This window comes from Eretmochelys imbricata, chromosome 12, assembly GCF_965152235.1.
Source record: "Eretmochelys imbricata isolate rEreImb1 chromosome 12, rEreImb1.hap1, whole genome shotgun sequence".
NCBI lineage: Eukaryota > Metazoa > Chordata > Testudines > Cheloniidae > Eretmochelys > Eretmochelys imbricata.
Genome location: NC_135583.1, coordinates 3454518 through 3479727, shown reverse-complemented (window position 1 = coordinate 3479727; position 25210 = coordinate 3454518). Strand labels below are relative to the sequence as shown.

The 25210-nt window shown below is 50.7% G+C and overlaps 1 protein-coding gene across 1 annotated transcript in view; it reads right to left on the bottom strand.

Annotated features, from left to right (window-relative positions):
* Positions 1–25210, bottom strand: part of HYDIN (HYDIN axonemal central pair apparatus protein) — a 387143-nt gene that overhangs the window by 114690 nt on the left and 247243 nt on the right. Inside the window, exons 28-39 of the mRNA XM_077831048.1 lie at positions 23848–24025; positions 22274–22404; positions 20290–20423; positions 17567–17703; positions 15021–15148; positions 14681–14872; positions 13557–13706; positions 11889–12128; positions 11010–11178; positions 9110–9310; positions 7313–7483; positions 210–383 (exon numbers count right to left, since the gene is read on the bottom strand). Coding sequence (XP_077687174.1) covers positions 210–383; positions 7313–7483; positions 9110–9310; positions 11010–11178; positions 11889–12128; positions 13557–13706; positions 14681–14872; positions 15021–15148; positions 17567–17703; positions 20290–20423; positions 22274–22404; positions 23848–24025 — 2005 coding nt within the window. The remainder of the gene's footprint in view (positions 1–209; positions 384–7312; positions 7484–9109; positions 9311–11009; positions 11179–11888; positions 12129–13556; positions 13707–14680; positions 14873–15020; positions 15149–17566; positions 17704–20289; positions 20424–22273; positions 22405–23847; positions 24026–25210) is intronic.

The window sequence follows — 25210 nt, the reverse complement described above, 5'->3', positions numbered from 1 at the left end:
AAATGCATCAAAGCTCCCTCCACCCATCCCTGTGGTTACCAAGAGCCCCCATGGGTTGCTGAAAAGTCTTCACAACAATGCACTAGAGGGAGAAAATACAGGGAGGGGATGGAAAGGCTATATTATCAAAATGGTGCTGGGGTCATACCCAGCATTTCTGTGCAGCACAGCTGTCCAGCCTTTGTGCTGCTGAAGGTCTGAGCCCTTACCAGCTTCCTCTGACTCCCGATGTGCCTGCTCTATGGCGGCCCTGATGCATAGCTCCCGTGCACGAAGCCCCGCGGAACTGCTCCTGTCGGAGAGGGCTTCCAGTACCACAGAGTCAATGGATAGGCAGGCAGCACTGTAGTGTTTGGCCAAGGTGACAGCAGCAGTTGTCTTTCCTTTAAGAAACAAAAGTCTCTTTGACATTCATGTGTGCTGCATCTTTATCTAGGCATTGTATGAGCAAATGCTTTGAAATAGCCTGGTGTGGGATTTGTGACCCCTATGAATAGCAGAGTGATAGTCACTTTAAAAAAGAATGGCCAGTGATGCCAGTGACGAGATGGATACTATGGGTATGGGCATAAATCTAATCTCACACTGGTTGCATGAATGGGGATGAATTTGGCCCACTAATTTCAATGGAGTTATACCAGGGATGAGTTTGTTTCAGGGCATCAAACTAACAGGTAGTTAAAGACTGCACAAATCCCACAGATTCCTCCATGTCCAATTCAGCAGGTATGTAAACAGCAGCATCAGTCACACACTGGAGCCAGGCTGGTAAGAAAAGCCGTGTTAGTGGTGAAGTGATATAGCTAGCACCACTTTGGCACTGAACAGTGTGCAAATAAAACAGTTACTGACCTTTCCATAACTGGTGTTCTTCGAGATGTGTTGCAAGAGTCCATTGCGATTTGGGTGCGTGCACACCCGGAGCACAGCTGCTGGAATTTCCCCCTAGTGGTGTCCATCAGGTTGGCTCTGGTGTCCCCTGGTGGCCCGTGCACCTCTGTTTCTTCTTACCAGCCACTCTGAGAATGGGGCTGGTGGGTCGGTCTCGGAATGGACATGTGCAACACATCTCGAATAACACCCATTCCAGAAAGGTTAGTAACTGGTTTTCCTTCTTCAGCTGCTTGCACGTGTCCATTCAAACTGGGCTCGGCGTTCAAGGGCAAGCCAACTGGAGCATCGCTTGGCCAAGCTGCACATCATCTCTGGCCTGTTGAGTAATGACATAGTGTGTAGAAAAAGTATGTACCGAGGACCAGGTTGCTGTCCTGCATATATCTTGAATAAGGACTTGGGCCAGGAAAGCCGCTGCTGAGGCTAGGGACTATGAAGAGTTGCGGAGACTTACGGAATGCTCATTTCGATATAAAATGCCAGGGCTCATCTAACATCCAAGGAGTGTGTGACAGGTCCAATGCCCCTTTGTGACAGGGGCGGATGGGGTGTCGGGGCCTCGCCACTCTTACATTCCCATGCCGGTCCTTTAAGGGAGTTCCGATGCGGCCCAATGGCCGGTTTCCCCGTGCTCGCCCCTTGGTCGGGGAAGTGGGACCTAACAGTCTGAGTCCATGCAACTCGCCCCGCGTATCAGGGCAGGGTGGCCCAGCAGCCAGAGTCCATAGCTCCCCCCTCTCAGGCGGGGAAGTGTATCCCAATGCTCAAAGTGGTAGGGGGACCCGGCCCTCCTATTGGCGGGGTTTCCGGGGATCCGCCCGCAACACACCAAGCGTCAGTGCAACTTTAACGCTGCTTGTCTCTAAAGTTCCTGTGTCACTTCCTACCTTCACCGCCGTGTTCTTCACTCCTGGGGTGGGGGGTCCTCCAGTCCGTCCCCTCCGGTCAGGACCTCTGTCTGGGACGCCAGGTGCATCCCAGCTTGGCTGGATCCTGGAGCGTTGGCCGTCCCTCCTCAGGAGCTGGCGGTGTGCCTCCTTCTCCTCCAGTGGTCAGCCCAGACTGAGCACCTTTGCAGGCTTTTATACCTATTCTCCAGTTGGAGCATGCCCAGCAGGGCTTCTGGGGCGGGGCTTCCTCTGCCAGGAAGGAAGGGTTAACCCCTGCGGTACCAGTGCGGGGCCACTCTGCCCCGTCACAGAGTGCAAGTGTTGTTCCTCCCCATTTGCATGTGGTTTAGTGCAAAAAATTGTTAGAAAAATAGGTTGGTTGCAGTTAAACTGGGACACCACCTTGGGAAGGAAACTTGGGTGCGGGAGTAACTGCACCTTGTCCTTAAAGAAGATTGTATAAGGAGGCTCTATGGTGCTTGAATCTCTGACACGCTCCTGGTCGAGGTGATTGCCACTAGAAACGCCACCTTCCAAGACAAGTGCACCAGTGAACATGTTGCTAGTGGCTCGAAGGCAGCCCCGTCAATTTCGAAAGGACAAGATTCAGATCCCATGGGGGAAACGGATCCCTTATCTGTGGGAATATCCTCTCTAGGCCTTTAAGGAAGCGAATTACCACCTCATGTGGGAAGACCCACCTATTGTCTATTTTCGGGTGGATTGCTGAGATTGCTGCCAGGTGGACCTTGACTGAGGAGAGGGCCAGGCCCTGCTCCTTCAGAGATAGGAGGTAGTGCAAGATGAGCTGTAGTGAAGCCTCCATAGGGGACCCTCCACGTTGGGAAGACCAGAGAGAGAAACGCTTGCACTTAGTCCAGTAAGTTGTCCTTGTGGAGGGTTTTCTGCTGCCTAGGAGGACTTTACGCACCTGTTCCAAACAAGCTCGCTCATCAGGGTTTAGCCATGAAGATTCCAAGTTTTCAGATGCAAGAAGCTGACGTTTGGGTAGAACAGTTCCCTGGGTCCTGGGAGATCAGGTCTGGGTGGAGTGGCAGGCTGACCGGTACCTCCATGGACAGCTGAACGAGTGCGGAGTACCAGTGCTATCTGGGCCAAACCGGAGCTATTAGAATAACTCGGGCCCAATCCTGCTTGATCTTTGTCAGCAACTTGTGAATCAAAGGGATGGGTGCAAAAGCGTAAAACTGGTGGGATGACTACTTTAGCAGGAAGGCATTCGTGATGGACCCCAGGCTGTGGCCCCTCAGGGAGCAGAATTATTGACATTTCCTGTTGGTGCAAGTGGCAAAGACTCCCACCTGCGGAAGAGGTCCCATGCAACATCCATGCAAAGGGACCACTCGTGGTGAGTGGAAAAGAACCTGCTGAGGTGATCTGTGAGCTGGTTTTGTACGCCTGGTAGATACGATTCTTGATGCTCGATCACATGAGTGATGAAGAATTCCCATAGAAGAGTTGCCTCTCAACAAAGAGGGGATGAGTAGGCCCCACCTTGTCTGTTGATGTAACACATGGCTGATGTATTGTCCCTGAGAACTAGTATGTACTGTATTCATGTACTGTATTCATGTCTGTATGTATATTGATCTTTTAACCAGTACTCTTTTCTTTTTAAATTTTAGTTTAGTTTAGTTTAATAAGAATTGGCCATAAGTGTATATTTAGATAAGATCTGGAATATTCATCAACCTGGGAGGAAAGGTGTCTGATCCTTTGGGATTGGTAGAACTTTTTTATATGATGAATAACATTTTCAGTAATCCTCATCATATTTGACTTGGGTGTCTGGGTGGAGGCCTGAGGCTGGGTTACTTTAAGAGAACTGTTATTGGCTTCCGGGTAACCAGTGAGGTATTATAGAGGCTGTTTTGTGCTGGCTTGGTGAATCTAAGTATTGGAATATCCACCAGTTTTGGGGATTGTCTGCCCCATTCTTTTCAGTTCACCCTGAGTGACCTGTTGGCTCCCCTGGGACTCCGGGTCACACAAGTCGAGGGCAGCATACCCATCCCTCGGATCTAGAGACAGGATAATGGACACCAGGGGGACTATGCAGAACTTCAGCTTTTTTTAGGTATGAGCTGAGTCCACGCAGATCCAGGATCCGCATGAGCCCTCCCTTGGCTTTGGGGATCAGAAAACAGTGGCAATAGAACCTCTTTCCCCTTAGTTGTAGCAGAACTTCTTCCATGGATCCCACCCGGAGAAGTGACTGCAATTCTAGCTCCAGAAGAAGCGCATGAAAAGGGTTCCTGAAGAGGAATGGGGAAGGTGGGTGGGAAGAAGGGGTAGAAATAAACTGGAGGGTATACCTCGACTCTACTCAAAACCCAGCGGTTGGAAGTAACCCGTTCCCAGGCCTTGAGGAAGTGGGAAAGGTGGTTGGAGAAGATAACGGATGGATCCTGAATCTGGGGGTTTGGTATGCCATCCTTGAGCACCTCATCAAAACGAGTGTCTCAAGTTGCCTGAGTGGCATAGGCCTGATTGAGAAGGCCCTGTGTAGGAGGAGGATGGAGGTGGCCTGCATGCAAACCCCCTGTTCCTTCTCCCCCTCTAATCATGACGTGGCTGCTGAGGGACGTAGCAGCCATATTGCTGGGGCCTATATGGTCTCCTAAGCGATGCAGGATTGTGCAACCCAGGGACTTTAGTGTCACCGTGGAGTATTTAAGGCTGTGGAACCTCGCATCTGTTCGCTCTGAAAAGAGCGAAGGGTTTTCAAAGGGCAAGTCCTGCAAAGTCTGCTGAACCTCCTGCTGGAGCCAGGATGGTCTGTAACCATGAGCTTCTGAGCACAGTGACAGCAATCTGGCCACAGAATCAGCTGCATCCAGGCTGCTTGCAGGGAGGCTCTGGCAACCGACTTGCCCTCATCCACAAGGGCCAAGAACTCCTGCTGATTGTCCTGGGGGAGTTTGTCTTTAAATCTGCTCAGAGTCTCCCACATATTTAAAATCATAGCTACCCAGCAGAGCCTGCTGGTTCGTTATGCGAAGTTGAAGACCTCCTGTTGAATATGCTTTCCTCCCAAGCTGGTCCAAGTTTTTGGGGTCTTTTGCCCTTGATGTATGTCTCTTCTGGCCCTGACAATCCCTCTCATTGGCTGCCGCCACCATGAGTGACCCAGGGGGAGGGTGAGACAAGAAAAATTCAGAGCCCTGGGCAGGCACAAAGTATTTCTGTTCAGTTTTCTTGGCGGTGGGTGGGAGGGAGGCAGGGGTCTGCCAGAGGACCTTGCTGGGCTTCATAATCGCCTCACGCAGTGGAAGGGCAACTCTTGTGGGCGTTGTTGCTGCCAGGATGTCCAAGAAGCCTTGGGGTGGTTACTCGATGGCCTGTGCCTGTAAGCCCAGATCGGACGCCACCAGATTCAGTAAGTCCTGGTGGGCCCTTAAATCGCCCTGAGAAGGAGACGACACCTTTGACACCACTTCTTCCTCAGGTGAAGAAGAAGAGGAACGGGCATAAAAAGCTGTCCCCACCTCCAGCTCTTCCTCTGCCTGGGGAACCTGTGCCTGCTGATCAGCACTGACTTTGGTACTGGATTGTGCACTGGGATCGGTATTGGGTTGTGGGCCGAGCCCAGTGACCGGCTTGGTACCGGGGCCAGCCCTCCGCATCTGTACCAGCCGATGGTTCCAGGGTCCCTCAGTGAGGCACCAGCAGCACCCTACTCTCTTACATGACTGAGTCGGAGCACCACGAGCTAGAGCTTTGGCTCAGGGAAAACCCCCAGGGTTCCAGAAAGGCCACTGCATGGGTGTCGATTCCCATGGATAAATGGGCCAGGCGCTCTGTGACAACATTGCACTGGAGCTCCCAGGGTCACCGATGGGCACGGGGAGTGGTGTCTGTAGCCCCGATGGTCCCATCGGTGCATGGAACAGGTCCGACGAGGAGCGGGGAGACCATGGTGGTGCCGATTCTCCTGGTGCTGGGGAACAGTGCTGCAGCGATGTCCATGTGAAGTGATCAGGATAGGCTTTCCCCTGGAAAGTGGTCTAAGCACCGCTCTTGAACTAGTGGGTGGAGCCGGAGGTGCTGCATCTTGGCTGCCAGGTGATCCTGGTATTGGCAGAGTCAACAAGTGTCTCTCCACTGCACGCACTTCCAGCATGGAAGGGACTGCAAATTGCTCGGCACGGTGCTGCGGGGCGGTGTTGCTCCCTTTGTGGGGTTTGCGGTACTGGTGTGGCTGCTGGCAGCAGTGGTTGTTGCTGTGCCAAAGAGGGAGAGTGGCCTGCCCCAGGGCTTGCTCTATCTTGGTCTCCTTTCTTGCTTCCCTCCGGTGCCAGCGAATGGCTCTTTTCATGGTGACTATGATGCCTCTTCTATATCAGCCAGAGGTGCACTATGCACCAAAGCAGATGTGCTTGGTGCCAAGCCGGATCTCAGCTCCGAGGTCAGTCTTCGCACCACCTCCATTAGGAGAACTTTGAGTCTCGCTGCCTGGTCCTTTTGCATGCAGGGTTTAAACTTCCGACAGATTTGGCAGCAATCTGTCCAAGCACTCGAGGCAGCTCAAATGTGGGTCACTGGTGGGCATAGATTTCCCACAGGCGGAGCAAGCCTTGAACCACGGCGACCGAGGCATGCTCCGATACCAGGGCAGGGGGACACCAGAGCTGACCTGACGGATACCACTAGGGGAAAATATTTCCAACAGCTGTGCTCGGGCATGCACGCACCCAAATCAGAATGGAAATGTGCAAGCACTCGAAGAAGAACTAGTGTAACTTACACACAAGGCTATGGAAGATGGGAGGGTCTGGAAAAATGATGTCCTTTAGAGCATTAGACAAAGCACCAGGGGAGGCTTTATCTCTAGAGCCTTCCACTAGCTGCTTTTCTTGTACATGCCTATCTTCTTCCCCCATGTCAGTGAGTCCTGTTTTGCACACTCATGGAATGCCAAGTCCATGTGTCACCATTTACACCTCTCTGCAGACCAGCTGACACTGAGATGTCTTTCACCACTAGATGGGGTGTAGTTTGTTGTCACCAAGCTGATCCTGATACAAATTGGGTCAAAGGGTGTGTGTTTGTTTGTTTTTGAAAGGAAAATTCAAAGTGCACTCCGCATAATCCTCCCCAGCTCCCTTCCCCAGAGATGGGGCCCTCCACTTCCAGGGTTTGGAGCTGCCATGTCTGCTCCACTGCGGCCTAATGTCTGCCGAACAAATTATCCTCCCACATAGGTGTCATCACTGGTGTAATCACAACTAACTCTATTGATGCGAATGATGTTATACTAATGTCAGATACAGGGGTAATTGCGGGGAGACTCAGGCCCAACTTCCCATCTCCGAGTGGGACTTTTATTTTCTCCATCTCCGGCCCAGCTACCACCGGTTTGGATCTTTGTCTCCTACCCAGCTCTAGGCCACGTGGTGAAGATAATGAGAAAGAATTTGTCATTGTCGTAGCAACTGAGATAATTTTTCCTGCCTTTCCCTTCCTCCCCTACCATCCTTCTGGCCAGAAGAGAACAGTCTCTGCACCTGTAAGGGGAGCGCCATGGATTATGATGACAATGCCTCTGCGGTTCTTGGCTGCACGACCTTCTGGAGAGATATCGATGCCAAGGTGGCGTGCGATGGCTCTGGAAATGGGGTTGTTGTCTAGTTCTCCAACAGCCTCCTTGCAGCTGCCATCAATGCTTCGCTGATACTCTACCACAGAGAAACAAGGGGTCATATGACTCTACCAGATGCCAGTGTCTCAGAGAATCCTTCCCCATTCCCTGACAGTGCACTCAGTGCTTTGGGAGAGTCCTCAGGAAAAGGACACTCGCCAAGTGGGGACAAGGCATGATTAGCATAACAGTAAGGGCCTCAATCCTGCCTTCAGCTAAGGGTGCTCAGACATTCCTGGGTGGTCCCTGGTGTCCTCTCAGAACATCGACTCACTGCTGCAAGTGTCCCAGCTGCTGGAGGGTAAGCGAACAGGGTGACAGAGCGGGGAATGGACAGCCAGTCTGTCTGCCACAAACACTCAAATTGTTCTGCCCACTCTGTCACATCCCAATACACCCCACTATCCAACAGCACCACAGGAAATGACATCACACTGACTGCCTTGCAGCACCTGCGGGTTTGATCCCAGGGAGTATGAAGTATAATTACCAGCACATAGCAACAGACATTTAATGCAGTCCTGCTACTGGGGATTGAATGTGTGGCCCAAGCAAATAATCTGCTATGGGAATCAGACTGCCAAGGCCCTGCGGGATTCCTCTGCAGTTTAATGGTCTCCAGCAGAGAGCTGTTTTCCTCTTTCAGCGGTTTCTCTTCTGCTCAGTCAAATTGTTAAGAAACACAACACAGGGAGATTTGACTGTGAAGATTATTTTCATGGCCCTTCTATGAATCGACTGCAGTGTTTGCAAACAATCATTTGCTTCTTTACAGCTCCCAGCTTTTTCCCTTATTAGCCCACCGCTTGCCATACATTTTGGCTCGTGACACTGTAAGCAGCTGCCACACACATGACAGTGACAGAGCTTCCCTTGTTGGAATGCTCTGCACTGCCATGCAGGAGACCCACACTCAAATCCTGGTGGTGGTCTCAGTCTCCAAGTGTCCAGATCTGAGAATGATGGCGAAGCTGGGCATTGGCAGGGGAAAAGCACCTCCCATGGCTCAGTAGTGATGTTTCTGGTTAACAGAGAAATGGAGGGAGTGACGCAGAGTTTCATACAGCCCTCCAGAGTCAGTGGCAAGCTCCTCTGTAAGGAGAAGGGGAGTTAACATCGAGCCAAATGGAAGGATCATGAGAGGTCCAGCTGAGAGTCTGGGGACCCTGTCCAGGGAAAGGAAAGGATCCCAGACTACGTTACATGGGTGCTAACCCACAGATCTGAGAGGGTGCGAATTTTTCACAACCAGAGCAAAAAATCCCACTCTGCTTCCACAGCCAGGGAGGCACATGGGTACAGTAGGATGGATGTGGTTCTGTGGAGTGAGGGGAAGGTAGGATTTTGGGAGCTCACTCGGGATCCTCCTGTTTCTGTGCACAGTGGCGCTTGGAGTGGCAGAGCAGTGAGGGCCAGGCTGGGGCCAGTGAAACCATTGCTCCACTGATCCACTGGCCATCACCACTGTGACCCTCCAGCCCGGCAACATAGGCATGACGTGGAGGAGAGGATTTGAGGCCTGATGACTTTCAGAAGGTGAGAGATGGGATCAGCTTAGGAGGCCAAGTCTGCAGTGAAATGATTCAGGGAATACATGAGCCCTCTATCAGGGCCATTCCCACCTCAGAGGATGGTGAACTGCTGGAGAGCTGGGAGTGGTTACCTAGCCCCTGTCCTTTTTCAGCACCTTCCTCCTCCTCCTCCTCTTCCTCCTGCTCGAATTTAGACTCCACCTTGTGAGAACGGCTTTCCTCAACAACGGAGATGGAGGGAAAGATGGTGATCCCGGTGGAGCCAGTGCGCGTGGTCCCAGAAGGATTTTGCTTCACTCTGCGCTCGGAGAGAGATGGGTTCTCTTCGTCATCTAGCCGGGGAGGGAGGGAGGGGAAGAGAGGGAGGAAGAGGAGGGAAGGGAGGAGAGATTGAGTGCAGGAAGACATGGTGGGACTTGGCTATTCACCATCTGACATTTGTGATTGTCTTACTGTACAAGCTAGGTTCAGGCAATGCCCAAGCCATATGCCGCCCACTGCGCCTAGGGCAATTTCACCTCATGGCTTTTTCTCAAATGGTTCTCTTTGATTAGGTACTCTTCGTGGTGTGCGATTGATCAATCACATAATATGATTTCTGCCTCAGTATCGGGTGACTGAAACTTTCACAGCTGGAGAGCAGCTAATACAAAATGATGAACAGCAAATTACAGCCCTTGCAGCAGGAATGTTTGGTCAAATGTTCATTGGGCATGTCTATAGCTACTGCAGTAATTACTGTGGTGGTTCATGGCCACACTGCCCTTCTTCTTCTGATAAGCACGTAAAAGGGGCAGTGTGGGGGGCTGAGAGCCTGGACTCTCAGCTCTGTGCACAGCTCCCCCTGGAAGCCGGGCTGCTCTCGGGGCTCTTGGATCCCTGCGGATCCCGCTTCTGTTCTTTGTAATTCTTACGTGCGTGTCAGCCTTTTCTATTTTTATAATGAATTCCTATTCAACAGACCAGAGGAATTTGCTGCACACAGAGCAATCAGCCAGTAGCTGAACTGAAAAGCACTGCTCTTCAAGGTGCGAACATAGTGGGGAAATACATGCGCTAGATTGCTAAAGCTTGCTGGCCTGTATCTCTCATGCACTTGCAGTATGGTAGTGACTCATTACGTGTAATTGTACATGGTTCAGGTTAGTCTCTGTTGAGAGATGTGTTGTGTCCTACCATGTTCTCGGAATTATTGAGGGGCAGGGCTCTTCCTCCACAGCCATGGAGGGGCATGGGTGCAGTAGGATGGATGTGGTTCTGCAGAGTGAGGGGAAGGCAGGATTCTGGGAGCTCGCTCAGGGGATCCTCCTGTTTCTGTGCACAGTGGAGCTTGGAGTGGCAGGGCAGAGTGGGCCAGTCTGGGACCAGTGAAACCATTGCCCCACTGATCCACTGGCTATCACCCCCGTGACCCTCTGCAACATAGGCATGATGTGGAGGAGTCTCTTGTACAGGGGGCCAGACTAGTTGATCACAATGGCCTCTCCTGGCCTTTGAATGGATGACTCTATTATTTAAGGTAACAATGAGTAGAAAGAGCTAGATCTGGGTGGCATGAAAAGAATCCATGAAATCCCATCATTTGGGCTCTGGCTCCAGCCTACACCCTAGAGTCTTTGGTGACAGGAGTCTAAAGGGCTGGATTCTGTTCTCAGTCCATTACACTGCTGTACAAAGGGGGAGTGACATCAGTGGAGATACTCCTGATTTACACTGAGCACATGGGGCCTAAGTCTCCTCTCATAGCCTGTAAGTCAGGAGTGACCCATCAAAGTCCACGGAGATTCACCAGTGTAAGTCAGAGCAGAACTGGGACCAGTACATACAGTGCTTGGTGTGGGCACTGCTGGCTGCTGCAGACAAGGCCTGCTATAGAAGGCCAGCCAGTACGGTGTTTCCATGTGGATATCTGGGTTTCCTCCATCAGCATTTCCACTTACATGTAGCCTTGGGGAAAATCCTAGACACAGCTAAGGTCAGTTCTGTTCCTTGAAAGTCTAGAACAAGCTGCACTTTGTTCAGAGTCCTCACCGTTCTCTTGGCTTATTGCCTCCATCATTTTGGCCTTAGCTAGCTCATCTGGAATCCTCTTCTGTTCTTTGTAATACTCCAGCACCTCTGGAGGCAGCTTCTCACCTGGGATGCGAGGGGGCAGCAGCAGGGTGTTATGGGAATCGTAGCCCTTCAGCATCCGCAAAATCTGTGGCCAAAAAGAAGAGAAGCCACAGACATAGGTCAGGCTTCCAGGAATCCATTCCCTCCTTCCCCAGAGTGCCTCAGAGAGAGCCCAGGGGCCTCTCATATCCCCTCTTCCTTCTCCTCTCTCCCACAAAGGCGTTGTAGAGACCTCCCCTCTAACTGAACTGGGCTGGCCCCAAACCCCTCTGCAGCCCATCAGCGCAGCTGCCTGCATCTGCCGGATGGGGCTACAGGGTAATATGAGGTGCTGGCTGCTAGAGCTGGACCACAGCCTCCTCCCACAGCGGTAGATCAAAGTCAACCTGAGGCCTGCTGTGACACCATTCACTTGAAGCCTGCCCCCTCGTGCGAGGCCTATGACTCAGTGTGAAAGGTCTCCCACTAGCTCCCAATTGCTCTGCCAGGAGGTGCTGGTGTCACAGGGCAGTGGAGGAGGGAAGAGGCCATTTCTCTGGAATAGCACATGGAGGGAGGTGTTTGTGGGACTAGGGAATGACTGCAACAGGGATAATCCATGGGAGTTGGGAAGCAAGCAATGAAATACAGCTACTCTTCAATGCCAGCATCACAGCTGCTGGCCCTTTGGGCTCTCCTGCATGGTTTGCCTCTAGTGCTTGGTCCCGCTTAATAGAGAGTTGGAACTTCAGGACCTCTGAAGCATTCAGAGGTTTTAAGTGACAAGGGGGGTGCCAGGACTCCCTCTCCTCTCACCCTCTCCTCAGTCAGATACTGCTGGTCAAACTCCAAGGAGTAGAACTCAATGGGGAACTTGCATGGGTTCTTCACTACCACCTCTGCCTCATCCCCCACACCATATGGCAGCAGGGGCCCCAGCTCCAGCACTGAGGGCGTGAACTCCAGCCGTGGCTCCAGACCGTATCCAGAGACAAGCAACAACAGCCGGTCACTGCTCTGGGAGATGTGCACTGTTAGATGGTTGGTGTAAAACCTCTGGGAAGAGAAAGAGAAACCCGTGGGATTCCTTCATGCCCCTTGCTCCAAAGAAACACACAGGGTCCAAGTGCACTACTGGCCTATGTGAGATCAAGGCCCTAGGGGCCAATGAAGTTGCACCCATTTATTTACATCACCAGTGAATTTGGCCCATATCTCAGTGTATTTGCATTCAGGGCCCAGGTGGTTCCAGGACCCAGCACTGCATCTGGGTACTTGTATAACAAAGCCAAGATGATGTTTTGGGTGATTTCATCCTGTCTTTGGTGAATGTACAACACAAAGCCAGTGGCGAAATGAGCTGTAGCCTTAACAGAAAGGTTCAAATGACACACAGTGCAGAGAGTGATTCACCTCTTCCCAAAGCCGCACTACCTGAGCATAATGCCTGGCAGCACTGCCTCAGAACAGGTGAGACTTATATGGGGGTGGATCAGCCTGCATCTAAGGAGCTCTTACACCTTCTGCTGAAACATCTGGCACTGGCCACTGTCAGAGACAGGCTACCAGGCTCGATGGCCCTTGGGGTTTCCCCCCTTCATGGGACAGTTATCTCGGGAGGCAGAGTTTGGTGGCAGCACTGATGGGGAGTCTAGGAGAGCTGTGTTGTTAAAGGTGGAAAGGCTGCTCCCAGAGTGATGGGGCAGCGCTCCCAGTTATAAAAGCCATAGGAAGGGGGTCATCAGGACCGTCCCTAGCAGGGTGCGGGGCCCGGGACAAATCAGCCTCTATGGGACCCCCTTAACATTTTTATACAGGTGAAATCTGGTGTGGGGAGGGGACACCAGTGCTGGGGGGCAAGGGACGATGGAGAGTCACAGGTGCTCGGGGTGAGGGGGCCCGCTGTGCTGGGAGGTCCTGGAAAAGGGAAGGGTCTGGGGCAGAAGGGCACTGGATGGGGTCAGCTGGGCACTGGCATGTTCTGGCGGCACTAGGACGCTGGCGGCTGGTGTGGCAGCGGGTGACACCAGGAGCCGGCGGGGCAGGGCAGAGCGGGGCGAGCTGGGGTCACTGCTGCTGCTGCCAGAGACTGAGCAAGAAAAAGAAATACAATGCGTACTTCCCACTGGTGAGCGCAGGCCTAAGCCCTGCTGCCAGTGCCAGACCCACCGCTAACCCCTAACCCCACCCCCTGAGCCAGCCTGGCTCCCCAGGCATCCCTAACTCCACCCCACTGGGCTGGCCTAGTGCACCCCGCAAGACACATGCACACTGAAGCATGGGGGCGCCCTAAGCATGGGGCCTGGAGTGGTCGCCCTGATTCCCCTTACCCAAGGGACGGCTTTGGGGGTCATAGAGAAGTAGTAGGCTAGCAGCACTTTGCACTCTGGGAGCACAAAGGGGGAAACAGAGGCACCAGCCCTGGGTTTTCACCACCACACCACACTGCCTCCCCCTTCTTTGGTAATTACTAGACAATCTCACCTCTTCCAGTGGTGCAAACTTGACCTGCGCATTGAGTCGCTCCCCCGGAGCCAGCATCCCAGATGAGGGGACCATCTCAAAGATAGGGGGCTTTGATTTGAATTCCTGACGCAGCTTCCGCCGCAGGCTGGCTGGCAAGCGTTTATCCACCTGATTGCCCAAACCCAAACGATTAGCTCAGACCCTGAAACACGGCTACAGCCACAGCCTTCATAGAACATGGACCAGCCAAGTAACCAGTCAGAAACAGCTGTTTCAATTAACCAACAAGAAACACAGAAGCATGTTACCGCTCAGGCCGGGGATAAAGAATGATGGAAGGAGACGGCCAGGGAATTAGTAGAGAGGCAAGGCACAAACAGATGACAAATTCCAGACAATCAGAGCCAGCTCCAATTACCCAGGTTCAAAAACCTTTAGCTACAGCACTTTACTCCTGATGATAGTTACAAGAATTAAACAGTATGGGTGGGAATTTCAAAACAGACTAGGGGATGCTGAGAACAGGCCTTCTCCCACCTCCTCCCCAATCTCCAGCTGAGCAATTCCTCCTCTTCTCTCCTCTCTCAAAGTCCCCTTAGTGGAGGGACCAGCCGTGGCTGCATGAGACTTTCTTCAGAGCTCATCAATGCTGGCCCTTGCTTCGCTACCAGAGATGTTGCAGAGTATCATTCCTTCTTCCCACAATCCCCTGGGCAGCCTTGTGCTCCCTGCATCTCCTGGTCTGAGGAATGACACATGGGGCTCATGAATCAAGCATGTTCCTGTTTGCAGAACAGAGCATGAAAGGCGCTATGATGTTCCCATGATGTTCTTAAAAAGGGAATTCCCACTTGGCTCACAGCTTTGACATTAGCAGCTCAAATGTATCAGCTCAGCAAATGTCATCAGCTGTTTGACTATTGGGTCTTAAAACGCATCCACGGCCTAGTAAGCTGACTCTATGGCTGGAGCAGGCTGGTACTCTGCTGTAGGTCCTGGATCTACAATCCTTACTCACTGAGTCATTACTGAGGTAAGTGCTACTCTGTGCAATAAGGGTTGTGGAACTGAGGCCTGAGGGCACAATGGGGAGTGGCGGTAATGGAAGGAGGCAGGGACGTCACTGGCTGTCTTTGCTTTACCTTTTTGATGCACTCATTACTGGTGATGAACCATTCGCAAGTGATCTGCAGCTGATTGTGGAGCTGGATGGTCTCCACCTGGCACTGCCCACACTGGATGGAGGAGAACTCCAGCTTGTTGCTGGAGATGCAGAGTGAAGGCATGGTCACCTTGGCACGAAGGCAGATGTGAAACGTCGGGCCAGCTACAACCTGAGTACACAACATAGCCCCCTGGTGAGAAGTCTGGAGGAGAACTAACTGCAGACTTGAACCGTGACAGGCTGGGGAAGCCGGGCTAAGAGAGTGACTCAAACCTGGATGGAGAGTGAAGGCTACGGGGCTGGAGAATACCTCATACCTTGATGGGCAGGAGCACTTCCACATCTCCCAAGGGCAAGTTGGCACTACGTGGATCAAACTGTACTTCAAACGTTTCTGTCTCACAGTAGGGCAGGTTCTTCACGCGGTCCAGTTCTACGCTGAAACCTTGAACACCACATAACAAAACCACTTAGAACCTACGGTCTGCAGAAAGCATGATGCATGTGAGTCGTAGTGTAACTATGCTTCACAGTTGTCACAATACATCCCTCCACCCCTTACTGGTGACAGAGTGACAGAAAGCAGATCCCTCTGCTCCGAGAGCACAGGTACCAGAGGAAAAGGAGAATCGCCACCGGCTGAAAGCACTAGGGCCTATGTATGACACAGCACAGCAGTTCTGATTCTGCTTAGTAGAAACACACACACACACACACACACATGTTCATCACAACACAGCAAAACTGAGCCAGTGTGAACACTTGTACACTTCCTGGCTAGTCTCTTGAGTTTCTCATGGTTGGGGATTTATATGAGTGATCCCTGTTAATGCAAAGAGCAACCTTACATACAAAGCACTGCACATCAGAGTGTGACAATGCATGTCACTATTCAGCCAGTAAAACAACAGAAACCCCAACCCACAATAACAGAGCACAGGAGAGATCCATCTGCTCTGCCTGTATCTGAGTGAAGTAACACGCACACTTTGCTCTTTAGCATCCCAAGTGTTTGGTACAAGTTACTGCAGCTGCTGAAATCCCACTTATTCTGACTCTCTTCTGCAGAGATTTCCAATCAGCAGCTCCCTACCAGACACCCCAGAGGTGGCTTTAAGGACCTTTCTCCCAGGACAGTCACTGCTTTCTAACAGGACTTGGCTAAGAGCTGGTTTATCCTGTAATTTTAAAGCAAAACATTGAAAACAAACACCCAGACATTTTCATTAGTGTTATAAAAGGGGATGATTATTTATTGTTGGTAGCACCGGAGCAGCGAGGGCCCCTAGTGACAGATCAGAACCTCATTGTGCTAGGCACTGTACATACACAGAACAAAGTAATCAGAGCCTTGTATGTGAGTCTAAAACCCAGGTTTAATAACAAAATAAGCACTGTGCTCAAGTCTGTCATGAACGAGATGTGTCTGTGTGCTCCCATGCTGCAAACCTGCATTCCAGCTATCAGATGGAGGGAGACCAGGCCACAGGCCAAGCTGTAGCAAGGGGGGAAAAGAAGGTGCTGACTGCAGCATCATCTAATTCCTAATAACTGATCCCTGGAGAAACACTGACACTGATCTTAAAGGATGACTCTGGGCCCAATCCTGCTCCCATTAAAGTCAACAATAAAACTTCCACTGATCACTTAGGGAGCAGGAACAGACTTGATATATTCTGGTCTCGATTCTCTCCTGCACTGAGAGGCACTCAGCCCTGGGGGTGGGCTTAGGGGCTGCTCTTACTTATGCCAGTTGGCTATGATCCCTATGGGACCATTGGCCAGCTGAGAATCAAAGTTGCACAGTCACTCTCCAACTTTCCCCCACCAACAGGGTGTGTAGATGGGGCATTGGCTAGGAGCTGGTATGAGGTTTTCCATCAGCTGAGAGCAGCCCTGCAACGGGGGTGGAAGGGAGGGGATCCTGGCTTTCTGTCCCTCCAACTGCAGTAAGAGTTGGCAAAAAGGCAGCTGGCAGAGTGGCAGGTGGAGTGAGCGTTACTGGACGGAGGAAAGCGTAAGAAACAGAAAGCCCTAATGGGAAGAGGTGGGATTTCCCATAGTACATAGAATCATAGAATATCGCAGTTGGAAGGGACCTCAGGAGGTCATCTAGTCCAACCCCCTGCTCAAAGCAGGACCAATCCCCAACTAAATCATCACAGCCAGGGCTTTGTCAAGCCTGACCTTGAAAACCTTACAGGAAGGAAATTCTACCACGTCCCTAGGTAACCCATTCCAGTGCTTCACCACCCTCCTAGTGAAAAAGTTTTTCCTAATATCCAACCTAAACCTCCTCCACTGCAACTTGAGACCATTACTCCTTGTTCTGTCATCTGGTACCACTGAGAATAGTCTAGATCCATCCTCTTTGGAACCCCCTTTCAGGTAGTTGAAAGCAGCTATCAAATCCCCTCTCATTCTTCCCTTCCACAGACTAAACAAGCCCAGTTTCCTCAGCCTTTCCTCATAAGTCATGTGCTCCAGTCCCCTAATCATTTTTGTTGCCCTCCGCTGGATGTTTTCCAATTTTTCCACATCCTTCTTGTAGTGTGGGGCCCAAAACTGACACAGTACTCCAGATGAGCCCTCACCAATGCCAAACAGAGGGGAACGATCACGTCCCTCCATCTGCTGACAATGCTCCCGCTTATACACCCCAAAATGCCATTGGCCTTCTTGGCAACAAGGGCACACTGGTGACTCATATCCAGCTTCTCGTCCACTGTCACCCCTGGGTCCATTTCTGCAGAACTGCTGCCTCTGCACATTCAACAGATTTTGAACTATTGCATCAAACTGAGATGGTTCATTCCTACTCCCATTTAGTTAAAGCCCACATAAGCATCTCACCCCCCATTACCTGTATCATGCAGGGCCCGTCTGTCTGCATGGAAGGATACAGGGAACTCGCCGGTGTTGGTGATTTTGACAATGTGAGTTCGGATGTTACCAAGAATGATGTAGCCAAAGTCCAAGATGTATTCAGGCAGCTGAGCTCTGAAAGGGTTAACGAGAGCTCAGTTTGAGTCACAGCCTCCTGCTCAACTGGGCTGCATTTTCAAAGCGAGGAGCAAGTCCCATATTATATCACCATTCACTGCTTAGAAAACTCAGCCCTAAGTGCGGAACGCCAGGCCCAAATTCCCAATGATGTGTCATTAACGGCTTGTCTGCATGGGCAGCAGTGCATGATTTCTAAAGTACACCAATGTGTTGCATGCTAACTGGCCCATGTAGAGCCTGCTGGCGTGAACTAAAAGTTCCCTAGTGTATATTAATGTAATGCTGGGTCACTTAAAATTGCTTCAATACATTTCAGTGAAGTTTCTCTGCACTGTAACCAAGTTTCACCCATGCGAACGCCCTTAGAATGCAGCACTCAGCCTCCATAGATAGGAGGTGAGGCTTTTCCAAAGCAGGCCCATTCCTCGTTGGTGCTAGGGTCACAATTCAGGAAGGCATCACTATTCCGGAGAGCACTTAAGCATAAGCCTATGCACATGCTTAGGTGCAGGTGAAGTCAATGGGACGGAAGCACAAGCATGTTCCTGAATCAAGGTGTAGCTGAACAGGGGTAATGTCTTTGTCTCATTCAAGGAGGGGCACTGAGAAGACTTGTTGGTCTGTGTACCCCTGTGATCCCACCAGTAGCCACACTCCTTGGGCTAAGCCTTGTCCAGTTGATATCTGTGTAATTCCCAGTTCCTGAACTCAGGAGTGGAATATTTTCCTGCTGTTATGCCCAGTCTGGTCAGCTTGTCTTATGAAGCCTTCTGCTCCATGGCCCATCAGTAGCAATGGTTATTACCAGTCTGAACTGGTTTGATGGTCTCTGGCTGTTGCCAGTAATGATGCATTAACCTGGCAAAAGGCAATTTGACTTTAATAAATTTGACTGACCCTGCTGGGCTCAGAGCTGGAGACAAAACCAGCCCAGCAACACGAGGAAGACATTTGTAGTCAACAATGGAATTGTAAAATCTTTTGCAAGGAATGCTACACATTCATAAGAACATAAGAACGGCCATACTGGGTCAGACCAAAGGTCCATCCAGCCCAGTATCCTGTCTGCTGACAGTGACCAGTGCCAGGTGCCCCAGAGGGAGTGAACCTAACAGGTAATGATCAGTGATCTTTCTCCTGCCATCCATCTCCACCCTCTGACAAACAGAGGCTAGGGACACCATTCCTTACCCATCCTGGCTAATAGCCATTAATGGACTTAGCCTCCATGAATTTATCCAGTTCTCTTTTAAATCCTGCTATAGTCCTAGCCTTCAGGTCCTAACCTCCTCAGGCAAGGAGTTCCACAGGTTGACTGTGCGCTGTGTGAAGAAGAACTTCCTTTTATTTGTTTTAAACCTGGTGACCATTAATTGCATTTGGTGGCCCCTAGTTCTTATATTATGAGAACAAGTAAATAACTTTTCCTTATTCACTTTCTCCACACCACTCATGATTTTACAGACCTCTATCATATCCCCCCTTAGTCTCCTCTTTTCCATGCTAAAAAGTCCTAGCCTCTTTAATCTCTCCTCATATGGGACCTGTTCCAACGCCCTAATCATTTTAGTTGCCCTTCTCTGAACCTTTTCTAATGCCCGTATATCTTTTTTGAGATGAGGGGACCACATCTGTACGTAGTATTCAAGATGTGGGCGTACCATGGATTTATATAAGGGCAATAAGATATTCTCCATCTTATTCTCGATCCCTTTTTTAATAATTCCTAACATCCCGCTGCTCACTGCGTGGACGTCTTCAGAGAACTATCCACGATGACTGCAAGATCTTTCTCCTGATTAGTTGTAGCTAAAGTAGCCCCCATCATATTGTATATATGGTTGGGATTATTTTTTCCAATGTGCATTACTTTACATTTATCCACATTAAATTTCATTTGCCATTTTGTTGTCCAATCACTTAAGTTTTGTGAGATCTTTTTGAAGTTCTTCACAGTCTGCTTTGGTCTTAACTATCTTGAGCAGATTAGTATCATCTGAAATCTTTGTCACCTCGCTGTTTACCCCTTTCTCCAGATCATTTATGAATAGGTTGAATAGGATTGGTCCTAGGACTGTCCCTTGGGGAACACCACTAGTTACTCCTCTCCATTCTGAAAATTTACCATTTATTCCTACCCTTTGTTCCCTGTCTTTTAACCAGTTCTCAGTCCATGAAAGGATCTTCCCTCTTATCCCATGACAACATAATTTATGTAAGAGCCTTTGGTGAGGGACCTTGTCCAAGGCTTTCTGGAAATCTAAGTACCGTATATGTCCACTGGATCCCCCTTGTCCATGTTTGTTGACCCCTTCAAAGAACTTCCAACCAGTGAGCTGCAGAGGGACCCGCAGGAGTTGGAATCGGAACCAATCCTGAATTCCAAACTTTGGCACTGTGAGGTGCTGAGCATCCGCAAGTCCCAGTAACGTCAGTGGGAGTTGAGGACACTCAGCAGCTCGCAGGAGGTGTGCAGCATCCCATAGAGACAGGCCCCTGCTGAGGTGCAGAACTATTGCCGCATGGTTCTGTAGATGTGGGCATCCTGCACAGGCCAACAGGCCGCAGGCCATCACTAACTTCACTAGTTTTTGGCGAGCACGCTGGCTGAGGGTGGAGTCCTCCGTGGGATCAGAGACAATAGCTTTCTGCTGCTCCAGGGCATGTTCTTGTATGAGCAGCCGCTCCACTTCCATCTGCAGCCAAGTGTCAAACTGGGAAAGCAAAGAGAGTAACTGGTCAGCAGAAGCCCTCTAGAAAGCAAAAGCTCTTCCCGGAAGGCAGGCCCCCATTCTCACTGCGTGCAACTTCTGATGGGGTTGGTGGTGTCATCCCCTCCACAAGGCAAACACCTCTGTCTCACTGCTGAGTCTGGATGTAGCTCTCCACCATTCTCCCTACAGGTGCGACAGCGGTGCAGCACAGTAGCGTAGATACTTTGTACATCGATGGAAGGGTTTCTCTGTCGATGTAGGTAATCCCCCTCCTCGAGCAGCAGCAGGTACAATGATGGAAGAACTCTACCATCGACCTAGCCATGGCTACACCAGAGGTTAGGTCAGCTAAACTACAGTGCTTGAAGGGGTGAATTTTTTCACCCCCCCGGCCCCCGAGTGACGCAGTGAGGCTGATCTAATTTGTAAGTGTTGATCTGGCTGTAGTTTACCAGCAAGCCACCTTGCCTGGAGATAGCGTAAGAGATCACTGAGTAGCCAGGCAAATATACAGGCCAGTTACCAGACAAGCCAGGAAACTTTCAATATCCCAAGCATCTGTCTGTCCCCGGTGGAGGCCTGGAATGCACTAAATGGTCACTATTAAAGACAAATGCAACAGGCCCCTACAAGGGAGGACCACCCCAATCACTGATACAGGCCGGACTGTAGTAAATCTGCTGGTGGAAGGGTGAACACCTGTCTGTCTAACGCAGCTAATTGTGTGATATAATACAATGTAATGCAATTTTATGTAGGTTTTCCCACCCAGGGAACTATTTTAAATGCTCTTTGCCATCGGCATGAATCTATACAGAATATGGACTGCAATGCATTGAAAAGAGAAAGATCCAGGAACTAGCATACAATCAAGAATTCAACTGAATATCATTACAGAGACCTGAGGGAATCAATGAGCTACTGACGAGTGGGTATTTGTTAGAGTGGAAAGTCCCACCCAGAATTGTTGGGGAGAGGATGAGAGAGGGAACAAACCACACATGACAGACGTGAGTCATGTCACTTCATGCATGTCTGATGCTACCGTGATGAGCATGGTTATAAGAACATATGTAAACAAGACTCTGGAATAGCTTAGACTACAGACTCAAATAGTTCAGTTCTCTATGATCAGGTAAACGTAGAAATATTGGGTCTGAGTAAGACACATAGCTCTCCCCACATTAGCAACCAGCTAAATCACCATTACCAAACATAGATTCCACACCAAAGGTTTACCAGTGCTTTACACAGCAGAACAAAGGCATGCTCCCAGCCTGGAAGAGCCACTGCCTAAGCTGATCGAGTACAGTACACCCAAGCCAGCATAGATCACCTGTCAGACCATACTTCCTTGCATAAGCTTCCAAATGCTACACACCAGTAGCATGCTGAGAGTTCTGCTGCGCGAGGCACTTAGATAACCATCTGCTGCAGAGACCAGGCACAATGTTTATGCCTTTGTCTCATCCCTCTCTTGGCTGTGCACTTCTCTGGGCTCAGTCCTCCAGTGTTTACTTGCACAGTCAGTCCTACTGGAAATCAGTGGGACTACTCAGGTCAGCATGGGCTGCAGGATCAGACCATGTATTATTGAGATTGTTACATTTTCTGAAGAGAATTATCGAATGCAATTAGAGTAGTTACAAACTGTAGGCATGATCCCCGCGGCAGGTGACTGTGGATAACCTACCAAGGATGCAGCTGCAGTGACACAAACTGGATACAGTGTCAGCCACGCCGCGGAGGTGGGGGCATGAAGAGTCAGTACAGGCCAAAATAAGGGTGGCTGCAGAGGGGTGTGGCCAGGGCAGCAGGAAGCACTTAAAGGAAACACCAGCCTGTCTTACCATGGTGCCAGAATGGTCCGTGGATGGCTCTGCAGCCATTGCATCTGGGTGGCCAAGTGTCTCATTTCTCTGAATCTCTCCTTCCATTCTCTGTTTTGCCTCCTTGAGGATATTCTCATACCTTTCATTTCCTGTAGGAGGAACCAATGGGTGGTCAGGAAAAAAGCACGGGTTATAGACAGATTCTACCCCAGTTACACCCAGGAAACCTCACTGAACCCTACCATGACCCCCCCATCTCTCAGACCTACTGAGGAAAATGCAGGAACAGTGCATACTTCCTTCCCTACAGATTAGCTCTCTCCTCCTGCAGCTCTGCCATCAGTTCTGCTCTCTCCCAATTAGGTCCGGCGCTTATGATCTCTGCTCAACCTCTGATTTTCTTCTCAAAACTTCTCCCCTGCTTCTGTCCTCCTCCCTTTCCATTTAGGAACTTGCTGGTTCCTTCATAATCAAAATAGATACAACTGGCAAGAGCTCCTCCCTTGTCTTCTCCATCCCCTTCCCCATCTTCCCCCCGTCTGACTCTTCTTATCCCTGGCTCACCTGACATGGCTTCTCCTTGTGCTGATTCCCGCCAGATCTACCTCTCCGACTCCATGTGTTTGCACAACGGTCACTGCCTGTCAACCTCGCTGTCCTTCCTCCAACTCAAGCTAAGCATGACCCAGAGTGAGCCCCCTCATCTTTCCTCGCAGACTCGCTCCCTTCCTCCATTGTCCTCCCTGTCACTGAAGCAAACAACCTCAATATCTGATTTGAGTCCTCTCTTCCTCCCACAAACCCCATTCAGGTTATTCCTAAATCCTTTCGGCTTTTCCTCTCCAGCATCTATCCCATCCTTCCCTCTGTAGCCCTGTGACTAAATCTCTTCTCCATGGCTTGGGGTCTTCTCCTGCCTTGACTATCCCCAGTCTCCTCCTCTCTGGCCCCCAGCTTCCCACCTCCCTCCCCTTCAGCACATCCCAAATGCTGCTGTGAAAAAGACCTCCCCTCACACACCATGCAGAGCATGTGTCTCCCTCTCTGAATCCCTCCTTCGGTCCCATTCATCTTCCTCCTCAATATAAGTGTCTCATTTCCTTGAGCTGTATCCCTCCCTGCCACTGTTCCATCCTACCCCACAACTTCTTGCCCACCTGGACCCTCTCTGGGCCACTGTTGTATCACCTGGCTCTCTCAATGGTACGGTCTCTGGGGCAGAGACCACATCCTCTCCTGCATTTGCTGCCATGCCAGTGCTCAGTAAATACCACATGCCAATAGCAGCGGTTGAAAGGGTGAAGATTTCGTTAATAATCCCCTGAGCCAATGGACAGAGCGAGGCCAAACAACCTGACTAGTGCTAAGATTGAGCTTGATAAGTTTCTCCGATGGAGCAGCCTGCCATAGCAGGGAGTGGACCCCATGACCCAGGAGGTCCCTGCCAGTCCTATTGTTCCCAGAACCTACATGTTCTTTGGAAGTACGTGTGATGGTGCCCTATGAATGCGAGGCAAGGAAGTACTGGAGAAAGCCTTCAGCAAGTGTCTGGAACTGAGCAGAAGAGGGCATGGTGGGGAGGGGGTCCCTACCTTTGATGTTTCTGGGCAGATCCAGGCAGATCCTGGGGAAGGTTCCCTCTCCTTTCAAGGTGATGCTCTCTGGCTCCAGGTGGGCCACCTGTATCTGGAAGGTCTGCTGGAAGACCTCAGGCACGCCAGGCAGGTAATAGACCTTGAGCACCTGTTCTTTTTCTGGTTCAATGTAACCCTGCAGCAGGTGGGAGACAGCCAGGACATGGTACCGGGCAGAGGGTTCACTGAACACATGGAGATGCTGCCAAGAGCTGGGATGGGGGCAAGAGGTGAGGAAGGGAGGGCACAGAGCTGAAGCAAACAGAACAAGTGAAGTTGCTCTTACTGGATTCAAGTGATGTATTGTAGCTTCCATAGACCGCAAAGCACACATAAACTCAAGCCTCTGTGTCAGAATATACCATGAGGCCCATCCTGTCAGACCATTACTAATGCAGGACTGGTTGTGCCCTGGGTGCCTTCAGGCATGCTACAGGGTGCTGCACTGCAGGCAGCATGCCCTGTAGGACGGCTGGCTGATTTGGCCCCAATTGTGGCGCAGAGAGGGGACAGAGTATGCCCAACCAGCTACATAGCCCCACTTTTACCCCACTCCCTTTCAGACAGCTTGCACCCAAGAGGGTAACAGCAAACAGGGACCAGTCCCTGTGCCCCCACTCCCATCCACATTGCACAGGGCTGTGAGTGGGGGAAGAGAGGCTGCCTGTGCCCTTCACAGTTGGTCACCCAAGCAGGCCCACAGCTAGGTGTTAGGCTTGGGAAAGTCTTTTCTAGGACAATACTTCATTCCTGCTGGCAAAGGGGAAGTGTTTTCATTCACCTGCATGGATTTCAAAGTGTGGCAAACCACTGCAGTAGCTGGGCACATCATAGAATCATAGAATATCAGGGTTGGAAGTCCACCCCCTGCTCAAAGCAGGACCAACCCCAACTAAATCATCCCAGCCAGGGCTTTGTCAAGACTGACCTTGAAAACCTCCAAGGAAGGAGATTCCACCACCTCCCTAGGTAACCCATTCCAGTGCTTCATCACCCTCCCAGTGAAAAAGTTTTTCCTAATATCCAACCTAAACCTCCCCCACTGCAACTTGAGACCATTACTCCTTGTTCTGTCATCTGCTACCACTGAGAACAGTCTAGAGCCATCCTCTTTGGAACCCCCTTTCAGGTAGTTGAAAGCAGCTATCAAATCCCCCCTCATTCTTCTCTTCTGCAGACTAAATAATCCCAGTTCCCTCAGCCTCTCCTCATAAGTCATGTATTCCAGTCCCCTAATCATTTTTGTTGCCCTTCGCTGGACGTTTTCCAATTTTTCCACATCCTTCTTGTAGTGTGGGGCCCAAAACTGGACACAGTACTC